At 37.9% G+C, this 23,328-nt stretch overlaps 1 protein-coding gene across 2 annotated transcripts in view; it reads right to left on the reverse strand.

Moving 5' to 3' along the window:
* LOC126299334 (uncharacterized) overlaps nucleotides 1-5,141 on the reverse strand; it is an 864,357-nt gene extending 859,216 nt beyond the window's left edge. For both annotated transcript variants that reach the window (XM_049991164.1, XM_049991163.1), the window contains exon 1: nucleotides 4,949-5,141. In XM_049991164.1, coding sequence (XP_049847121.1) covers nucleotides 4,949-4,976 — 28 coding nt within the window. In that variant the 5' untranslated portion in view covers nucleotides 4,977-5,141. The remainder of the gene's footprint in view (nucleotides 1-4,948) is intronic.
* Between the last annotated feature and the right edge of the window lie 18,187 nt (nucleotides 5,142-23,328).

Below are 23,328 nucleotides of genomic sequence, written 5' to 3' on the forward strand. Positions count from 1 at the left end.
ATACCAGCACAGCAAGGCCATTTTGGTTATTGTTACAAGGCCAGATCAGTCAATCATCCAGACTCTTGCCCTTGCAACTGCTGAAAAGACTGCTGCCCCTCTTCAGGAACCACACGTTTGTCTAGCCTCTCAACAGATACCCCTCCGTTGTGGTTGCACCTACGGTACGGCTATCTGTATCGCTGAGGCACGCAAGCCTCCCCACCAACGGCAAGGTCCATGGTTCATGGGGGGAGGGACTCTAGAGTAGTAGTCAAAAATGAAAGGGGATAACCATGCCACAATGTCAAATTCCAATGCTTTCAAAAAGAAAATCACATGCCAAGATCTACATTAACAAGCCAAAACATTATGACCACCTTCTTAATAGCTTACTTGTCCGTTTTTGGAATGATATAAATCACTGAGTATCAGGGATCTGGCAGCTTTTTGTGGAGGTATGTAGCATTAGATTTCTGTATCATGTAATTCACATAAATAACAGGCTCCTGATTTGGGTACACGGTATGATGGTGTCTGATATTGACCAAGATGGGTTCCATAGGATTTACATCAGGCGAATTTGGTCGCTGAACATCGATATGAGTTTACTAAAAAGCTCAAACCACTGTAGCACAGGTCTGGATCTGAGATACAGACAATTATACAGATGAAAGACCTCAAGCATGAAGGGCTGCAGATGGTTTGCAACTGTCAGTGTGACTTTGATTACTATGAGAGGTCTCACACAAGCACAAGAGAATGTTTTCCACAGCATAAACTGCTCCCACCAGCCCGTGCCTGTGGCGTGCTGCAGATTTTGAGTCACTGTTCACCTCAATGCGGCATTTGTGGAGACAATCATCGACCTAGTGTAGCAAAAATGTGATTCACCCAAATAGCTGACATCTTTCCCTTGGTTGATTAGTCCAATCCTGATGGTCTCATGCCCACTGCTGTCTTAACTGATGATGTCATTGGGTAAACATGTGAACATGTAGGTGGTGGTCTACTGTGGAGCTTCATGTTCAACAATTTATGATGAACAATGTGCTCCAAAACATTTGTGCATGCACCACCATTGTGCTCTTTTTGGCAGAAAAGCAACAGATCACTATCTGTCCTACTTTACAGACCAGATAAGCCTTAACGCCTAGTAGTAGTTTAACTATCCTACTTCTTTCCGTAGATGTTCACAACAGTAGCATGTGAACATTCGACCAGCTTCACTGTTTTAAAGATATTTGTTCACAAGCTGTGCATAATAATAATCTGTCCTTTGTCGAAGTCACTTATCTCAATGGATTTCCCCATTAGCAGCCATATCTTCACTAGGGTGATCTCCCATCTGTGTCTGCTCCGCTTACATGTTTTTGTTACCGTGTCATGTGCTCGCAATGCCACTAGGCAGCATCCAACATTGCAGTGGGCACAGGTAATAATGTTGTGGCATACCAGTGTATAGTGCATGATGTTAATGTCTTGTCATTCTCCTGAGTTTAACATCTCACTACTCATGGGAGGGGTGGAGAATCCTGACTTGGTTTCTTTCCAGTGGAGCAAGATGAGGACAGGACGACATTCGTGGGGAACAGTGGGTTGTTTATTGTCAGCTTCAGAGGTCTACTTGACATGAATGATGAAACTATGATTCCATATCCTGTTACTACATTAGAGGTATGAAATACTATAAATATGTTAAAAATGATAATTTCATGATGGTATTCCAGACAAAGTAATAAAGCACAGTGCCAGATACACAGATTTCCAACTTGCTGACATCATTACTATACCATTAGCACAGAAGTCTTCCCAGACAAACTAAAACAGATCATCAAGCCAGTATACAAATAAGATGATCAGTCTGGTGTTGTCAATTACTGACCTACATCACTGTTATCTGTATTTTCAAAAGTAATTGGAAGAGTAATGCATGAAAGACTCATTTCCTTAATAAAAATCTAATATTAGTTAATGGAAACAACAGTTTTAGGAAAAAGAGATCAACTGAAACAGCAATCTATAACTTTAAAACTGATCATAGCTTCCAAAATGGATTGAACTGTGACCTGTTTTTGGGTCTATCTAAGGTGGTCGATGTCACTGACTATAATTTATTACTTGGGAAACTACACTATGTGATCAAAAGTATCCAGACACCTGGCTGAAAATGACGCACAAGTTAGTGGCACCCTCCATCAGTAATGCTGGAATTCAATATGGTGTTGGCCCACCCTTAGCCTTGATGACAGCTTCCACTCTCACAGGCAAACGTTCAATCAGGTGCTGGAAGGTTTCTTGGGGAATGGCAGCCCATTCTTCATGGAGTGCTGCACTGAGGAGAGGGATCAATTTCGGTCGGTGAGGCCTTGCACAAGTCGGCGTTCCGAAACATCCCAACAATGTTCTATGGGATTCAGGTCAGGCCTCTGTGCAGGCCAGTCCATTACTGGGATGTTATTGTTGTGTAACCACTCCGCCACAGGCCGTGCATTATGAACAGGTGCTCAATCATGTTGAAAGATGCAATTGCCATCCCCAAATTGCTCTTCAACAGTGGGAAGCAATAAGGTGCTTAAAATATCAATGTAGGCCTGTGGTGGGGTAGTGCCACGCAAAACAGCAAGAGGTGCAAGCCTCTTCCATGAAAAACATGACCACACCATAGCACCACTGCCTCTGAAAGTTACTGTTGGCATTACACACGCTGGCATATGACGTTCACCAAGCATTCGCCACATCCACACCCTGCCATCCGATCACCACATTGTGAACAGTGATTTGTCACTCCACACAATGTTTTTCCACTGTTCAATTGCCCAACGTTTATGCTCCTTGCATCAAGCGAGGCCTTGTTTGGCTTATGAGCAGCCGTTCGAACATGAAATCCAAGTTTTCTCACCTCCTGCCTAACTGTCATAGTACTTGCAATGGAGCCTGATGCAGTAGGGACTTGCCATGCAATGGTCTGGACAAGTGTCTGCCTTTATGCTTTTGTGGCGTATGTTTCCCTTCACGAAACAGTGGACCAAGGGATGTACAGGGGTGTGGAAATCTCACATACAGACACATGACAAGTAGCACCCAATCATCTGACCATGTTCAAAGTCGGCGAGTTCCACAGACTGTCCCATTCTGTTCTCTCACGATCTCTAATAACTACTGAGGTCGCTGATATGGCATACATGGCAGCATAATGCACCTATATGAAAAATGAATGTTTTTGTGGGTGTCCGGATACTTTTGGTCACATAGTGTATAATGCTATGGGATTCGTGGAGTAGCATACAATTTGTTCATATCCTATCTATGTAATGGGTATCAAACTGTAAAAATACACCTGTGCAAAGTTTACTCATCAGGAGACCAAATAGTGAGGTATGGGGTGCCACAGATCTCAGTACTGGGACCATTACTGTCCTTAATATTTATTCTTGACATGCCAAGTCATATATCAGCATCAGATACAGTACTGCTTGCTGATGACACTAGCATGTTTGTTAAAGCAATGAATGAAGCTGATCTACAGTAGAGTGTCACAGTAGCTGCAGAAAAAGCAAACATATGATTTACGGGTAACTAGACAGTTTCAATAAACTTCAGACATACATCAAACCAACTAGGAACCAACTGAACAGTAGTGTTTGGGGAGTTTAAGACAGAGCAAACCACCCATACTAAACTTTATTGAGTGAGGCTAGATGAAAATTTAATGTGGGAAAAAAAACGCAGAAAGATTAAACAAAAAATTGAGTCAGTATTGTTATGTTCTTATACTGCTGAAAAATTCCTATAGTAATGATACAGCACTAGTCCATACTTTGCACTCATACACAGGATGTTAAGATATGGCATCATATTTTGTGGGAATACCAGTCTAATTCAAACAAAAGCCACATCTCAAAAATGGGCTCTTTATGAGCCTAAAATTATTTTTAGTGAATTACCAAAGGAAATTAAAACAGTATCAAAATTTCACATACTAAAAGGGAAAAAATAAAGACCCACGCAAATAAATGCTAACTAGCAAGAGTTTTTATAGTGTCAAGGAATACTTTAATCATCAGCATGCAAAACAGTGCAGCTTATTTTGTTCATCATAATCACCTAGGGCAGTCATTTGAAAAAAAAAAAAAGAAAAAAAAGAAAGAAAAAGACGTTATATTCATTTATTACTCTAATTCTGAATATTATGACATGTGTATGGTTTCATGTTATGCATAAGAATATTTTAAGATAGAACTGTAAATTGTTCCATGTCCTATTATCTAGGATGCTAAATAAATGAAAGAAAGGAACATCGTACAATAGGGACCAAATGAGTAAGACAGTCCAGATGTTAAGACATTGGCGTCATACTCAGAATAATGGAGTTTGCTCTGTAGCATAATTACATATTTGGTATATTTTGAGCTATTTATTTTCATTGTATTTTGACGACAAATCGAGTATTATAGCAAGATGATTCGTGGGGTAAAAAATAAATAATATATTTTCAGTTTACTCCAAAACAGAGGATAAAAGCTACCCTGCTGATTCCATAAAAAAAGAATATGGTTTCGCTTCACTGGATTACCTTACCGATTTACAAATCCGACACAACACACTAGAAAGTTATTCTCTTATACGTAAACGCATGATTTTATTTCCGAAATGGCCAATACACTGACAATGTATGTCAACTGCAAAATTTAAGTCAACTGATATTTACAATATATGAACACTGCAAAAAAGAAATGTTAGAATACTGTTGACAACACTTGTGCAGAAAATTGTAGGTATATTGTTGCATGAAACGATTAAATAATTTGCATTTAATGATCGCTGTTGCTACAATTGCTATTTGAACGATACCGCTACGGCCTTTTAATAGACTATAATTCCTGTTTAAGAAACTTATTCGGTATTTTTTTCTGTATACAATGCTCTCGTCTCCCTACAAACTAAAATCGAATGAAATGTCATATACCTTTCGCGCCTTTGTTGTTGTCTCCCATAACGGCTCCCTTACGACTTTATTCGTAATAATACTTTCTGTGTTAGTAAAATGAATGTCAAACTAGTGGGCGTATCACAAACTGTTTCGTAAATTCCCTCCTTGCAACCTGCATGCAAAACAAAACTCCAATCAATACAATGTCACACTCGCTACTACTGTTACATAGTCGGCATCGCTGCAGCAAAGCACATAAATATGCGTGAGGAAAAAAAAAGTTGTAATCAAAACTTTTACTACCGAAGGAAATAAAACTTCCAAAATTAGTTTCGAATGTCAGCGGTTGTTTTAAATGTTTTCACGAAGACAATGATGCATGCTATAGAAAGTATTTCTTTTTAATTACCATACTTGACATGAGACGTTTTTATTTATTTATTTTTATTTTACGTCTTGAAATCTTTGAAGTACATATACGAGATGTTGGAGAAATTTTCATTAATGTGAACATTGTTACATCGAATATAATTTGCTAGGGTAATCTTTATGATGTTTTCACAAGCATACTTTACAAAAGAAAAAAATTTTAACATGGGCATTATACATAATTTTGTTTGGTTTAGTGGGATACGTTGAACGTTTAATACAATGCAAAGCAATACAAAACACTTAATGCAATTTGGTACTATTGCTCCCATTTTTACAACGCTTGTGTATACATATTTCCAGGAGAGAGATTCTTGGCATCAGATGTGCATCATATTTGCAAAATTTATTTTGGGAAATACTGTGACACCGAGTAAAAAACGTTTTCCAGAAGATATAGAGTTACAAATTTTTATAACAGAAATTATTAACATGAGCATTTACCATAATTTTCTTTTGTCAAGTATTATATTCTTAACATATTATACAATGCAATGCAATAAATATACTTAATGCAATTTGGCACTTTCGCGCTCTCATTATACAATACTTATATGTAGACATATTCCATGAGAGAGCTTCTTCGCATCAGACGTGCAGTACATTTACAAATTCAGTTTTCAAGATACCGTGATACTGAGTAAAAACAGTCTTCCAGAAGATATAACGTTACAGATTTTTTTAAAGATATGTATTTTGTTAATGGCCTTTAAGTGGCTTAGCAGCCTATTAAACAACTGTGATCATGAGTGATATATACCCCTCTTGCACAGGATGGTATAACAATGATTTCTGTGTATGTCACTACCTGACCATGTAAGGTATTCATGTACAGTTTTATTTTTATTATAAACATTTTCCTTTTGTTACAAGCTCTTTTTTCATACATACCATGTATAAGATACATGGTAGATGTAGGATCATAGGGCCTTTAAAAAATGGTTTACATGATTTTCAGCTGTTTGCATTTTCCATTGTCCTCACAATTTTATTTGTTCCAAGAAAGCTGTTACAAAGCGATGCAATTTCGAATGTCAGCGGTTGTTTTAAATGTTTTCACGAAGACAATGATGCATGATGTAGAAAGAATTTTTTTTAATTGCCATACTTGATATGAGACGTTTTTATTTATTTTTTTTATTTTATGTCATGAAATCTTTGAAGTACACATACGACATGTTGGACAAACTTTCATTAATTTAAACATTGTGACATCGAATATAATTTGCTAGGGTAATTTTTATGATGTTGGCACAAGCATACTTTACAAAAGAAAAAATTTTACATGGGCATTATACATAATTTTGTTTGGTTTAGTGGGATACGTTTTACGTTTAAAACAATGCAAAGCAATACAAAGCACTTAATGCAATTTGGCACTATTGCTCTCATTTTTACAACGCTAGTATACACATATTTCCAGGAGAGAGTTTCTTGGCATCGGATGTGCAACATACACTCCTGGAAATGGAAAAAAGAACACATTGACACTGGTGTGTGAGACCCACCATACTTGCTCCGGACACTGCGAGAGGGCTGTACAAACAATGATCACACGCACGGCACAGCGGACACACCAGGAACCGCGGTGTTGGCTGTCGAATGGCGCTAGCTGCGCAGCATTTGTGCACCGCCGCCGTCAGTGTCAGCCAGTTTGCCGTGGCATACGGAGCTCCATCGCAATCTTTAACACTGGTAGCATGCCGCGACAGCGTGGACGTGAACCGTATGTGCAGTTGACGGACTTTGAGCGAGGGCGTATAGTGGGCATGCGGGAGGCCGGGTGGACGTACCGCCGAATTGCTCAACACGTTGGGCGTGAGGTCTCCACAGTACATCGATGTTGTCGCCAGTGGTCGGCGGAAGGTGCACGTGCCCGTCGACCTGGGACCGGACCGCAGCGACGCACAGATGCACGCCAAGACTGTAGGATCCTACACAGTGCCGTAGGGGACCGCACCGCCACTTCCCAGCAAATTAGGGACACTGTTGCTCCTTGGGTATCGGCGAGGACCACTCACAACCGTCTCCATGAAGCTGGGCTACGGTCCCGCACACCGTTAGGCCGTCTTCCGCTCACACCCCAACATCGTGCAGCCCGCCTCCAGTGGTGTCGCGACAGGCGTGAATGGTGGGACGAATGGAGACATGTCGTCTTCAGCAATGAGAGTCGCTTCTGTCTTGGTACCAATGATGGTCGTATGCGTGTTTGGCGCCGTGTAGGTGAGCGCCACAATCAGGACTGCATACGACCGAGGCACACAGGGCCAACACCCGGCATCATGGTGTGGGGAGCGATCTCCTACACTGGCTGTACACCTCTGGTGATCGTCGAGGGGACACTGAATAGTGCACGGTACATCCAAACCGTCATCGAACCCATCGTTCTACCATTCCTAGACCGGCAAGGGAACTTGCTGTTCCAACAGGACAATGCACGTCCGCATGTATCCCGTGCCACCCAACGTGCTCTACAAGGTGTAAGTCAACTACCCTGGCCAACAAGATCTCCGGATCTGTCCCCCATTGAGCATGTTTGGGACTGGATGAAGCGTCGTCTCACACGGTCTGCACGTCCAGCACGAACGCTGGTCCAACTGAGGCGCCAGGTGGAAATGGCATGGCAAGCCGTTCCACAGGACTACATCCAGCATCTCTACAATCGTCTCCATGGGAGAATAGCAGCCTGCATTGCTGCGAAAGGTGGATATACACTGTACTAGTGCTGACATTGTGCATGCTCTGTTGCCTGTGTCTATGTGCCTGTGGTTCTGTCAGTGTGATCATGTGATGTATCTGACCCCAGGAATGTGTCAATAAAGTTTCCCCTTCCTGGGACAATGAATTCATGGTGTTCTTATTTCAATTTCCAGGAGTGTATTTGCAAAATTTATTTTGCGAGATACTGTGATACCGAGTAAAAACAGTTTTCCAGAAGATATAGAGTTACAAATTTTTATAACAGAATTTATTAACATGGGCACTTTACATAATTTTCTTTTGTTAAGTATTATATGTTTAACACATATTATACAATTCAATTCAATAAATATACTTAATGCAATGTGGCATTTTCGCACCCTCATTATACAATACTTATATGTAGACATATTCCATGAGAGAGCTTCTTCGCATCAGATGTGCAGTACATTTACAAATTCAGTTTCCAAGATACTGTGATACTGAGTAAAAACAGTCTTCCAGAAGATATAACGTTACAGATTTTTTTAAAGATATGCATTTTGTTAACGGCCTTTAAGTGACTTAGCAGCTTATTAAACAACTGTGATCGTGAGTGATATATCTCTCTCTTGCACAGGATGGTATAACAATGATTTCTGTGTATGTCACTACCTGACCATGTAAGGTATTCATGTACAGTTTTATTTTTATTATAAACATTTTCCTTTTGTTACAAGCTCTTTTTTCATACATACCATGTATAAGATACATGGTAGATGTAGGATCATAGGGCCTTTAAAGAATGGTTTACATGATTTTCAGCTGTTTGCTTTTTCCATTGTCCTCACAATTTTATTTGTTCCAAGAAAGCCGTTATGCTGTGATGCAATTTCCCCAGAATATGTTGCCGTATCTCAACAGTGAATGTATGTGAGCATAATACATCGCTCCAACTGTTTCATTACTTGTGTTGTTCCAAACAATTGTCATTGCATAGGTCACTTAGGATTGTTTAGAATTTAAGTATGTGATGTGGAAATTCCATTTAAAATTGTATTGTAAGTAAATGGTTCAAAAGTTGTTTCAATGAAAATGTTAATTTTTTGGTTTTCCATAAATATATTTGGTTCTAATTGATTTTTGTTTTGCTGTGTGTGGAAGTGTATGGCAACTCTTTTTTGAGACTTTTTTAGTAGCTTATTCCTCACAAAACATTCTGATATTTTTTCATTTGTGACTTTAGCTTGCACACCAAGAGCTTTTCATTTTCACTTTTAATCGATACACTCGTGTAGTCTACAAATGGGAGTGCTTTTGAGAGTTGAACATGTTGAGGGAAATCATTTATGAAAACTAAAAAGAGAAAGGGACGTAAAATTGGGCCTTGTGGTGGACACGTGTTAATGTGGAAAGTGTTGAGTGATGAGCTTGGAGTTCGTTTCTTCAAACATGTTTTACCTCTGTTATCTAAAAGGGGTTTCCTAAGTATGATTTCAGCCACACGCTCTGGCAGGTCTTCTTACACCATAGCACTCTTTCTTAGAGAAACTTCATGATCTATTAGATCAAAGGCTTTAGTTAAATTTAGGAAAATCCCTGCAACAATTCTGCGATTATCCACTGCATTTAAAATACGATTTATGAGGGTGAATGTGGCTGTTTCAGTACTGCACTGTGGCCTGTAGCCATGTTGAAGTCCTAAGATAATATTGTTTTTTTTTTAAGTCAGTTAATTGTGACAGAACTAATTTTTTGATGATTTTTGAAAAAGTGTCACAGGAGTGACACAGGTCTATAGTAGGCCATTTGCTACCGATCACCTTTTATGTAAAGGGGTACAACTTTCGAAATTTTTAGCTGCAGCAAGAAGATACCACTAGACAGTGCAGAATTGGAGATATCTAGCAGGGGCGTGAGTATCTGTCCTGCCGATATCTTTATAATATAGTCTGGCACATCATCAACCTTGTCTGAATATTTATTTTTTAGTCACTTAATGGCGTGTAACAGTTCTTCCCTGCTTACTGGTAGAAGGAACAAGGATGCATTGCTTACACCTATTTCTGAAAGTTCCTCTAACACTTTGTTTGATGTTTTTCCCATTTGTTCTTTCATTAGTTCACCATCACTTTTGGTATAGTAAGTATTGAAATGGTTAGCAACTAATTTCGGATCAGTGACTCTCGGCCAGCCCGAAACAGTTCAATATTTTTGTGTGTTATCACGTTTCCAGTAAGTCTCTGTACTGTGTTCGATGTAGTTGTAGTTTTGTTTGATGACTCAGTTTGTTGTTTTCTCTTAATTTTGCCTTCTTTATAACATGACTCAGAATTACCTTGTATTTTTTGAAGTATTTAGCAAATTAAGTGCTGCTATCTGTTTTGATCGTGCAAAAAGTTCTCGTTTTCTATTGCATGATACTTTGATCCTTGATGTGGTCCATGTTTTGGATCTGTTGAAACCCTTAAAAACTATTTTCTTCTTTGAAAATGCCATATCAAAACAATGTCTGAAAATTTCCAGGAAGTTATCCACTTTTTTATCTATATTATAAATGTTATAGATTTTCTCCAATGAGTGGGTGCTTAGCATATGTTTGAAGCTTTCAGTATTTTGCTTAGTGTATTTCATTTTGTAGATAACACATCTCTTGGTGAGACATTACCTCCACATACAGTCACTAACTGTGCGCCTAGGAATGTTAGACACTGTAACAGAAAACCAGTAAATTGTTGGGCATCTCAACACAATTTAAACATTGTCTAGTTTCTTGATCGATTTTTATTTGGTCTAATTTAATTACATTGTGTACAGAATGTGTACATGTAACATAGGACAAATCACTTTAAACTGATGTCTTAAAATATTTAGCCTACATATTACAATTTAAAAAAATGTAAATATGATAACACTATGTCTGATATTTTTCAAACAGTCGCATGGATTACATATAGGTGCCATTTTCCCAACTATAAAAAAGTGTTTGCATTTGGAAACATAGAAAGTGAACACATTTCCTCACATTTGAATGAGCAACAAACTTTTAATAACAGGTGATAATTTTAACGAGAATGACACCTTTCATATGACTGAGTTTAAAAAAATGCATATATTATGATAAGTACTATTCTAATCATGGTTTACGGAACAATACATACAGATGACCTTGGAATGATTGAGGCAAATTAATTTATTACACAGTCTTCAAGCAATTCTATTTTGTGTTCCTCCATAGTCACATTACTGACCCAGAGAAATCCCCTGTGACATTTGCAATTTGAGGGCTGTCTTTCCATCATAGGAATGTCAGAATGCTCTTCCAGAATATAATCTTCTTTACTAGAACTCGAGTCACGAATATCTTCTTTGTTCTCAGCTTCTCTCCAATCATACCAGAATTCCAGTTTTTCACTTCTGATCCTGGCATCGCTAAAATGTAATGAAATTACAAATTAATTCCCATATTTATGAATTACAAAATAATGATTAGTCAATATAATAAACACATTCTAGCAAACAAAGTGGAAAAAGGCACAAAGACAAAGAACCGTATTTCAAAAATACTAACATAATTGGTCCTGTGGATTACATGAGCAGTTCCTGAGGCTCACCACACATGACCAGTGCCCACATAAAACTAAAAGGTCTGTCCAACATTCTGTCTTAAATTACAAAGACGCTTGAAGCATAGTCGCTGTGCAACTTTTCTGCAAGTGGATTATATATTTAATACATGTGACAACTGGAGGGTTAATATTATTTTCATACACTCTTTCACACTGGTGATTTCAGCACATATTTTAAAGTAAACAATATTTACGACAGTATTCACATACACATTTTTCTACACAATAAATTACCTTTTGCATTAAATGATCCTTAAGAAGTTTCTAGAATGTCTTTTCACTCTACTGATCTATCACTGTGTCCAATAGACTCTTAAGAAAACATTTTAGCCTTTGTACTCCAGTGTATCAAGGACCTTTTACTCTATCTCACAGCTGGCCTTATTATCTTGGCCTTATCAATAACATCTCCATATTTTTCTAATAATGTATTGCCATTTATTTATGAAATAATTTTCTGTAAATGTACATAAATGGAAATGTCAACATCGTTAGATATGGCAGGCAGTTTAGAATCAGTCAATTTGTGTTTTATTTAGGATGATCCTAGTGGCCTTTTTAACAGTATGAAAATTAATTTTGTGTTATTGCTGCTGCAATTTCCACAAACAGCAATTCTATGAAGAAAGCATGCCTAAAAAAATCATAGTACACTGTACTCAAAAGTTGTTTGTTGGCCTAATATGAAAGGTGTTTCATAATAAATATTACAGTGCCCAATTTAGTGCAAATATTGTCTGAATATTGTCTGCATTGAAGTGTAAGATATATAATTAAAATATTCTGTATGAACCACTGCAGTGTCTTATTTGTTGAAATAAATGTGTTTTTTTAAACTATTTCCACATATTTTTCTACATTTAATAATGTCATGTCATCAGCATACAGTATTACTAGTACCTTTTCACTGACTTCAATATCGTTTATAAAGCAGGTCTTTTTGTTCAATTTTTGCAGCTACAAAAGTGCATGGTTTTTTTCTTCACTAGACGCATTTCCCTTTCATGTCCCTCGACTCTTATAACTGCCATCTGGTCTCTGTACAAATTGTAAATAGCTTTTCGCTCCCTGTATTTTACCCCTGTCACCTTCAGAATTTGAAAGAGAGTATTCCAGGTAACATTGTCAAAAGCTTTCTCCAAGGCTACAAATGCTAGAAACATAGGTTTGCTTTTCCTTAATCTAGCTTCTAAGATAAGTTGTAGGGCAGTATTGCCTCACGTGTTCCAATATTTCTACGGAATCCAAACTAATCTCCCCCAAGGTCGGCTTCTATTAGTTTTTCCATTCGTCTGTAAATAATTAGTGCTAGTATTTTGCAGCCGTGACTTATTAAACTGATAGTTCGGTAATTTTCACATCTGTCGACACCTGCTTTCTTTGGGATTGGAATTATTATATTCTTCTTGAAGTCTGAGTGTATTTCGCCTGTCTCATACATCTTGCTCACCAGATGGTAGAGTTTTGTCAGGACTGGCTCTATCAAGGCTGTCAGTAGTTCTAATGGAATGTGACTACTCCTGGGGCCTTGTTTCAACTCAGGTCTTTCAGTGCTCTGTCAAACTCTTCATGCAGTATCAAGTCTCCCATTTCATCTTCATCTACATCCTCTTCTATTTCCATAATATTGTCCTCAAGTACATTTGTAAGCATTAGTTGCCAATATATCTGTGGTTTCACTAGCTAACCCCTGCACAAATAATGCATTGGAACTATTAAAAAAACTAGATAGAAGTGGTAAAGAAAACCTTTAAATCTTGAAAGGAAGCTTTAAATCTTGAAGCGAAAGGTATTGCTAACAAGCATCTATGCTTAACTTTAAACAAACTGATGGCAGCTCGTGACTCTGGGTTCCTTTCAGTAATTCTGGGTGCAGTTTTATGTAACAATGGAAAAGGCTGATGCTTCGACATTCTAAAATATAAAATGCACATTCCTCTTTATCAAGCTCCTTGTATAGTGTGTAAAATTCCTCTTCTGTGCCATGTGATTACGTTTTTCAGACCCACATTCTTTTTTACACTGTTTTGCACTTCTATCTTCCTTCTTTAATACACAAGCTAGCCTTGCAACTTGCAAACCATTTGAGTCGAATAATATCATTTTCTTACAAATATGCACTCCACCATCCATGTGTATAAGCAACTGTGCTGTGTATATGCACTTTGCTTGTAAAAACAGTTGAAAGTCGTCTTGCAAAGACCGCAATTCCCACAAAAAGAAATAGTTGAGGAAAGCCATTAGAGCTGATATACCATGACTCGAATTGACTTGAAGGGCCATAATGTAATTGACTGTGAATACACCCTTATGTGACGGTGCTGTGATGTGACAGTATTGTGACGCCCTATATCACTTCAGCTTCCATTTGTTTTCCATTTTTGGTTGGCTAGATTGACTGTTCATTTATCAGACGTTCATTAAGCTCACTGGGTTCATTTGAGCAGCTTACAGAAAGCTACTTTCAATCACAAGAAAACAGGCGTTACTGCTCATATAGAGTTTAGGAAACCCTTGCTCAGTGTTTGGCCTGCTCAAGCACTTCTTGTCCGTCTTCTAATTGGAATTTCGTTGTTTGGTCGTCTGTGATGCTAGTTGAAACCCCAATTTAATTTTTATGCCATGATGGATTCTATAATTTCAAAATTAAGGTGCTATGTTTCACAGTTTTTGTATGCAATTTACATATTAAGAAAATGCTATACTTAAATACATTAATACTTCAAATATCTGTGAAAAGGACGTCGTTTTTTGTGTGACTTAAAGTATTTAAAATCAGGAAATGCGACGTTAGCGTATAAACGTATTAGTTTCAATCTATGTTTGTTTACAGTTAAGAAACAGGCTACTTCTTTATACTGGTACATCGCGGCTAACTTCATGAGCTGAGGACACTGGTTGCAAATGCTACTCTGAGATGAAAAGCTCATCATAGGAGAGGAATTCGTGGAATGCCATGTCTAACCAGTTAAAAGACTTATGACAAAAAAAATCATGAATCCTATGCTTGCACTTATATAATAGTGACCAAATACCCCTCAGAGTGTGGAAAATGTTGCTTGTACTTTTTGTGTTGGCAAGTTTTATTATTGAATTCCTTGATGCAGCAGCAAACACAAGTTAAGAAAAACCATGAAGCCTAGAGAAGGTACCAGACAGGTGTCGAAACGCCTCTTGTGATCGAAAAACATTGTAGGTTACTGAAGGAAGATGAGTGAAAGAAACCATATATTCTGCTAAAGCTGTCAATATATTACAAATAAATTATTTTATTCCATAGACCATACTACTGACCAAATTCACGTGCTTAGTCATCTTAAAGCGAACTTTTAAGTACGTTTCTATGTATGGCGTTAACCAGTCTTAACACTGTATAAAAGAAACAAGACATCTGAGAATACTAAAGGGACACTGGAATTTCGTAAACTACAGTAAAAAGTGTAATTTGGTTTAAGTGCATACACACATGTCTAGATTCACGATGCAGTACATGATCTTAAGCCTTTTGGTGTGATTTTCAGAATGCCACTTTTCTTGGAGCATTAGCTCATGTTGGTTTTTCATTATGACACAACAATTAATCTGTTACTGCTGTATACACAAAGAAATGAAAATGAGCACCTGAAACTGAGTGAACAGTTGAAACTAAACAAGAGTATTGAATAAAACAGTTCATTTTTGTTTGATTAATAAAAGCCAAATTATAGCTACAGAAGAAAAGCATTAACGATGTGCTAGCAGACGGCATTTCCCGATGTAATTGAGAAATCAAGCTAAAATCATCGTAAGTACAAACTAAAATACACTCCTGGAAATTGAAATAAGAACACCGTGAATTCATTGTCCCAGGAAGGGGAAACTTTATTGACACATTCCTGGGGTCAGATACATCACATGATCACACTGACAGAACCACAGGCACATAGACACAGGCAACAGAGCATGCACAATGTCGGCACTAGTACAGTGTATATCCACCTTTCGCAGCAATGCAGGCTGCTATTCTCCCATGGAGACGATCGTAGAGATGCTGGATGTAGTCCTGTGGAACGGCTTGCCATGCCATTTCCACCTGGCGCCTCAGTTGGACCAGCGTTCGTGCTGGACGTGCAGACCGCGTGAGATGACGCTTCATCCAGTCCCAAACATGCTCAATGGGGGACAGATCCGGAGATCTTGCTGGCCAGGGTAGTTGACATACACCTTCTAGAGCACGTTGGGTGGCGCGGGATACATGCGGACGTGCATTGTCCTGTTGGAACAGTAAGTTCCCTTGCCGGTCTAGGAATGGTAGAACGATGGGTTCGATGACGGTTTGGATGTACCGTGCACTATTCAGTGTCCCCTCGACGATCACCAGAGGTGTACGGCCAGTGTAGGAGATCGCTCCCCACACCATGATGCCAGGTGTTGGCCCTGTGTGCCTTGGTCGTATGCAGTCCTGATTGTGGCGCTCACCTGCACGGCGCCAAACACGCATACGACCATCATTGGCACCAAGGCAGAAGCGACTCTCATTGCTGAAGACGACACGTCTCCATTCGTCCCTCCATTCACGCCTGTCGCGACACCACTGGAGGCGGGCTGCACGATGTTGGGGTGTGAGCGGAAGACGGCCTAACGGTGTGCAGGACCGTAGACCAGCTTCATGGAGACGGTTGCAAATGGTCCTCGCCAATACCCCAGGAGCAACGTCTCCCTAATTTGCTGCGAAGTGGCGGTGCGGTCCCCTACAGCACTGCGTAGGATCCTACGGTCTTGGCGTGCATCCGTGCGTCGCTGCGGTCCGGTCCCAGGTCGACGGGCACGTGCACCTTCCGCCGACCACTGGCGACAACATCGATGTACTGTGGAGACCTCACGCCCCACGTGTTGAGCAATTTGGCGGTACGTCCACCCGGCCTCCCGCATGCCCACTATACGCCCTCGCTCAAAGTCCGTCAACTGCACATACGTTCACGTCCACGCTGTCGCAGCATGCTACCAGTGTTAAAGACTGCGATGGAGCTCCGTATGCCACGGCAAACTGGCTGACACTGACGGCGGCGGTGCACAAATGGTGCGCAGCTAGCGCCATTCACGGCCAATACTGCGGTTCCTGGTGTGTCCGCTGTGCCGTGGGTGTGATCATTGCTTGTACAGCCCTCTCGCAGTGTCCGGAGCAAGTATGGTGGGTCTGTCACACCGGTGTCAATGTTTTCTTTTTCAATTTCCAGGAGTGTGTTATTAACGAACTGTTTTCCGATCTTAAAGCAAATCTAAATGCAAATAATTTAATTACAGTTAATGGGAAGGGAGTGAGACAGGGCTGTAGCCACTACCTGATGTTATTCAATCTCTATATTGAGCAAGCAGTGAAGGAAACAAAAGAAAAATTCGGAGTATGTATTAAAATCCATGGAGAAGAAATAAAAAAATTGAGGTTCGCCGATGACATTGTAATTCTGTCAGAGACAGCAAAGGACTTGGAAGAGCAGTTGAACGGAATGGATATTGTCTTGAAAGGAGGATATAAGATGAACATCAACAAAAGCAAAATGGAGGTAATGGAATGTAGTCGAATTAAGTCGGGTGATGCTGATGGAATTCGATTAGGAAATGAGACACTTAAAGTAGTAAAGGAGTTTTACTATTTGGGGAGCAAAATAACTGATGATGGTCGAAGTAGAGAGGATATAAAATGTAGACTGGCAATGGGAAGGAATGCGTTTCTGAAGAAGAGAAATTTGTTAACATCGAGTATAGATTTAAGTGTCAGGAAATCGTTTCTGAAAGTATTTGTATGGAGTGTTCCCATGTATGGAAGTGAAACATGGACGATAAATAGTTTAGACAAGAAGAGAATAGAAGCTTTCGAAATGTGGTGCTACAGAAGAATGCTGAAGATTAGATGGGTAGATCACATAACTAATGAGGAAGTATTGAATAGAATTGGAGAGAAGAGAAGTTTGTAGCACAACTTGACTAGAACAAGGGATTGGTTAGTAGGACATGTTCTGAGGAATCAAGGGATGACCAATTTAGTATTGGAGGGCAGTGTGGAGGGTAAAAATCCACTTTATAAATGTAACAGAGGGCAAGTAATTTAGTATGCTCATGTCGTACAGTTCAGAGTGCTACCTGACTGTTTCAACTAAGCTTTCATCATTTCTTATAAATTTTAATGAAAGAAATAACGAAACGAAACAATTTATAGCAAATAAAGAAACATTAGACATCTGATTTCAACACTGAAAACCATGACGCCACGAAATACTGCCTGCGCATGACTATGTATTGCCGAGAAAAATGCTTGGGTCATGTGACCAATAATGGACAGATGACACCGACCATCAAAACCTTCTTCCCTAGAAACCTTGACAGTACCATCACATGACATGATGGGAACAGATGGCCAATGTGGATACCATCATCTGAAATGTACTGCAGAATGTACAAGACGTGATGTGACATGATAGCAAGTGTGAACTGGCCTTATCTCAGCATATGAACATGATGTGGATAAGACATACAGGTATGAGGAACTAGATTATACAACGTTCGCAATCTAATGTTTGAGAGATTCTAGAGTCTAGTGGAATTGTAGAACAGGGTCGCCGTGTGTAATGTTGATGCATTAAGTTGTTCTGAAAGAGGTGCTGATATTCAAGACTATAAATGGGGGACAAAGGCTGTGAGCTATCTGGGGAAGTTAACCTCGCATTACTGAGCAACTGTTTCACCAAGTATCCAGTCTAGCTTACAAAATTTCCAACCAGACTAACATTAATTATAATCTTTTAATAGTCCTCATGTGACAACTGGCGATATATATATATATATATATATATATATATATATATATATATATATATATATATATATATATATATAATTTAAATAAAAAGAAATAAATCAGTTTATATTTAGAGATTTATTTTAACATTGATCATTTCAGCATATTAAACTTGATTCAAAACTAAACTGGTGCCTTATTTGCGATTGTCAAAAAGTGAGTTTGTAATCATATGGAACACATCAAATATGGAGCCAAGATTGGGAAACTGCATAGAGCACAGCATTCATAAAATAACACATGAACAACGTTGAAACATATGCAAGAGGAAATTAACCACAACCAATCATTTCAATTTTCACCCAAAGAAGTTACATTTGTAGCGCAATCCTGTCTGTCATTAAATTACCACACAATGGTATACTAAATTCATACTAACACTCTGTGAAATCTTGCCAAAAACAATAGCTGAGGGTAACTTTGATGCTTACACCACATGTTTCACATCGTCAGCTTGGTTTACACAAAGAGTGTGAAACACAGTAATTTTGATAATTAAAATAAATTACATCGAAACGCAATTTACAAAAGAAAACCCTCGAACTGGTAACTATCGTCTTACTATTAATCTGATGGGTCAAACACTTGTATAAGTACGTGGTACTGGTCTCACAAAGTACACCCCACGTGGGTTGAACGTAAAGAAAAGTTGTTATATTGAAAAATATTGTCAAGATGAGACATTATAATCTCACACACTTTTGCATTTAAGATTGATGATCTTAGTTAGAGTTACGGATCATCAACACATGGTTCCACTTTACTCACAAAGTAATGACAAAGCAACTACTGTAAGATATTCTGAACTTCACTCTCGAACGACACTGCGTTGCAATTTAAGATAACATAAGATATTTTAGACCAAAACCTGAAATATAGGTGATTAAATTTTCAATTAGGCTGAACGTAAGAAATCCATTGTCCTACGGACTTAGCAGAGACGCTCTTAGCTGGAAATCTTACCACTTCAGACGTTCGACGCGGACAGACTGGCGTGGGATCCTACCAAATGTGCTTCACAGATACAAACGGAAATGACCAGAGAGGCAGCTTCCTATACCAATATGACAAGGGACGGACAGGACCATACCAAGAATAGAAACCTCTTTGCTTTTAGAAAGCGTAGCTACCTGTTCCGACATTGGTACTACAGGTTCTCTAGCAGACCGGCTTGTCTGCTACCATCGAGCATGCAACTAGAAATACATTTCCTCATTCATCCTTTCACACAGAAGGGAAGGGAGATGACAGTATCTTATCATATACACTATATAAAAGAAAGCAGATGTAGGTTCCATATGAGACTGTGTGACGTGAATTACATATAAAGTATAGTAGTGTAACAGATTGTTCTTGATTACGTATAAAAGTAACACGTTCCACTGCTCAGTCTCCTCCCAGATGGAGTCAGAAACACCACAGTAAATTCAGAAGTGGAATGTATGCCGTAAATGACAACAGATTTAAGAAATTAACATGAAAGGAATCCAACACAGACCTTTCACTATCTTTGATGTTTTCCCTGGGATAGAGAACCATCTGTCTCTAAACTTACATGGATCTACAGTAAAGGACGACAGGAAGTAAATGGAGTGATAGGTTGAGAAGGAGAGAGGGAACTGGAGCTGCTGGTTAATTATCATGTGTTTAACCATTCCTTTCCGTTGTTCTCTCAGGGTGCATCAGTGGCATTAGTGTGATCGACTTGTATACAATTGTGCTCTGCATGTGACTCAGAACACTATCTACATGCGATCATTAACAGCCAACCTCTCTAAAAACCACAGTCATCAGAGGACTTCCAAGGCAGATGTGCTAAAACATGTCCATCGACGGAAAACCTGTTTTGGTAACCCATTTCTCGGCCAAAGTTTGGACGTAAATCGAGTCTTTAGTTTAATATAGGTATGAAACTACTATTACCATACTTTTCATATTCGTCCTACCCTAAATGCATGCAAGTGGATCATCAGGGAAAGGGCAAGTTTTCGAATATTTTAGTAGGGTGGTGTATAAGAAGTGCAGATATACTCATAGAAAATCAAGCAGCACATGCGCATGTCAGCAACATGACTCTGGAAAAAATATGAAAGATGACATAAAATCGGTAAAATTCGAGGAAAACCTAGTATAATAAAAAAAATTGATCTGAAAGAAGTAAAAATTGAGGGAAATACCATGAAGCATGTAAAATGGCGAAAACCTATCAAAATTAGAGAAATTGACAGATCATACATAAATTCTTAGACAAATAACATGAAAACAGTGCTGAGCAAAATTAATGAAATTGTATGTTCTAGAGGAAGTGAGTTACACCTTAATAGTGGAGAGATTAGACATACTAGAGCTTTGACATCAATTATTATCCTACACATGAGCAATACAGCCTGACAGCAGACCTTGACTTCTGTGCGCAAGAGGAAGGTTACCAGGGTGGTGGTAAACTGCGGTAAGACTGTTATATCTCCCCTGGTTACTGATTATAGAGCCTATTTCCTTGTGAGTTGTCATTGTTTCTTTCTGTGCATTTTCGAATGTCGACTATCATTTCATAGGGCTGTTGTGAACATATCGTAATTTACAAACCATAATGGGGCTTGAACTTCGTAAGCAGCACGTGTCATACACCTCTGAATACCTATGCAAAGTTTCTGTTAGAAAGAATCGATGTTTTCTTTGGTGTGCAAAGTAGTAATTTTATCACTTTACAGTTTGTCACCATGGTTTATCACAGATAAACATGCATGGAGAATGTGTGTCATGGCTTGGGATATATTTCTTACATTGGAATATTTAAAGTGTTGCATTCCACAAGAATAATAGGTCAGAAGCCACACTACTCTAGTGCCACACCACTCTAGCATTATAGCGTGTTTTAAGCGCAGAATCATGTAGCATTATGAATGCTAGTGTTTATATTCCAGGATCATTTCTCTCTTTCCAGTATGCTCTTGGCATGCACATCAAAGACCACAACAGTCCTTCAGAATTGATTGCAAGTAAATGAAAAGTGTAGGTTGTGGCTCATTTTCCATTTTCTAGTTCATTCATTTGTTTCACTCGTTAGTTCACAAGAACCTACACTTTCCACCTTCAATATTCCACTTTCCACGTCCAGCTCACTTAATTTCATTTAAATTACTTAGAAAAATTAATAAAAATGAATATTTTTTGTATCACATTCACCAAATATCAACATAATTATTTTTTCATACAAAAGGTGAATGTTAGAAAATACAATTTAATATTTTTACATAATAAAATAAATAAAATGCACTATGATAAATGTAAGATATCTATTCCTTGCCCAAAACTATCCTAATTCTTTCTTCTTAAGCAGTCATATATTTTATTTTTCTTAAATTTCAGTGTAGTTTCTTCTTTCTTTTCTATTTAATTGCCATTACGTCATTTTCAATTAACTGCACATCCCTACATATTTAATTTACAAGATCTATCTGGTAAAATGATCTTAAACTCATTATTAAGCTCAATATAATTTTTCCCCGCATCTAATATATAAATATTCACATCCAGTAACATTATGTGAAACATTTATCTATAACTCACTTAATTCATAAATCTCTTTCAAGACACTTACATTTTGGGCTTCTTGATTAGAGTCTCCATTTACACAGAACATTATTTATTAGATTGTTTATAACTTCTAATGTCGATCTCGAAATGTATCTATTTACTTTCCAAAAATCTTTCTTCAGTGTGATGACTCAATGCTTTCTACTTTATTTCAACTGAATAAGTTTTTTTTCTTTTTCTGTTCGAATCACATTAATTCTTCTGTACTGTTCTGTATTGATAAACAAAGAATTTTTATTATCTTCTAAGCTTTTTCTATTTTTACAATACATTTATCAAACCATAACGTTCTTCCATTATCATTCCATTACATTCATCTTTCAAAAACTTTCTTGATTATTTGTGAAATACCATAAATACTATTTTTGGGGTAATCACTAGTATCAAATTTACCAAACACCATTTCATATTTTCATTACAATCTTAAGTTTGTGTATTGTGGATGTAACTGTCCTAATCTTGATAAAACAACTCAATATTTTCTCCATATTTCGGTTCAATATTTTATTTTGGTTCTCATCGCCATATTTAAATCAATAATCCTCCTCAACCCATCGAATTGTTTAAATTTTAAAACTTTCATGTGTTTATGTTAATTTCGTTCTTAGTGATATATACGACTTAAGTTTTCTATATTGAGCTACATATTTATTTTTATTGTTCTGAGTAGTGAACAATTTGCTATCTTTAGTTCCTGGTACAATTTATTTTCAAGAGAGAAACAAATACCTTTATGTAAATCATTTACTTCTCTTGGATATTCTAAATCTACTTCAAAAATATATTCAGTTTTATCAGTATATGAAATTTCACTTGGTTTTGTACTATCAAAAGAATCTGGATTATCCCATTAAAATCTCATAAAGAAATACTGACTCATAGCACATCCATATAAATTATTCGTATCTAAATATGCTAGATAATTTGATGTCTTCTTACTATTAAAATCTTTCAAATATTTATTGTTGCTTTATCATATCTTTTACAACACAGTGATATTCCTCATCTTATTGACTTTTCAAATATTAAAATTAGTTTATAATCATATAATAAATTAATTGGCTGTTTAGTCATTTTCAACGCATCCCAAGATAATCCTGATGCAGTAAAATACCAAGATGGGTCTAAATCATATGCTTTTATACAAGTTTTTCTAAAATTTTCAAATGCGTCAGACAATAACAACAAATTAGTTTTGGATTCAAAAATGGTTCAAGTGGCTCTGAGCACTATGGGACTTAACATCT

The sequence above is a fragment of the Schistocerca gregaria genome, chromosome X, assembly GCF_023897955.1.
Source record: "Schistocerca gregaria isolate iqSchGreg1 chromosome X, iqSchGreg1.2, whole genome shotgun sequence".
Taxonomy (NCBI): Eukaryota; Metazoa; Arthropoda; class Insecta; order Orthoptera; family Acrididae; genus Schistocerca; species Schistocerca gregaria.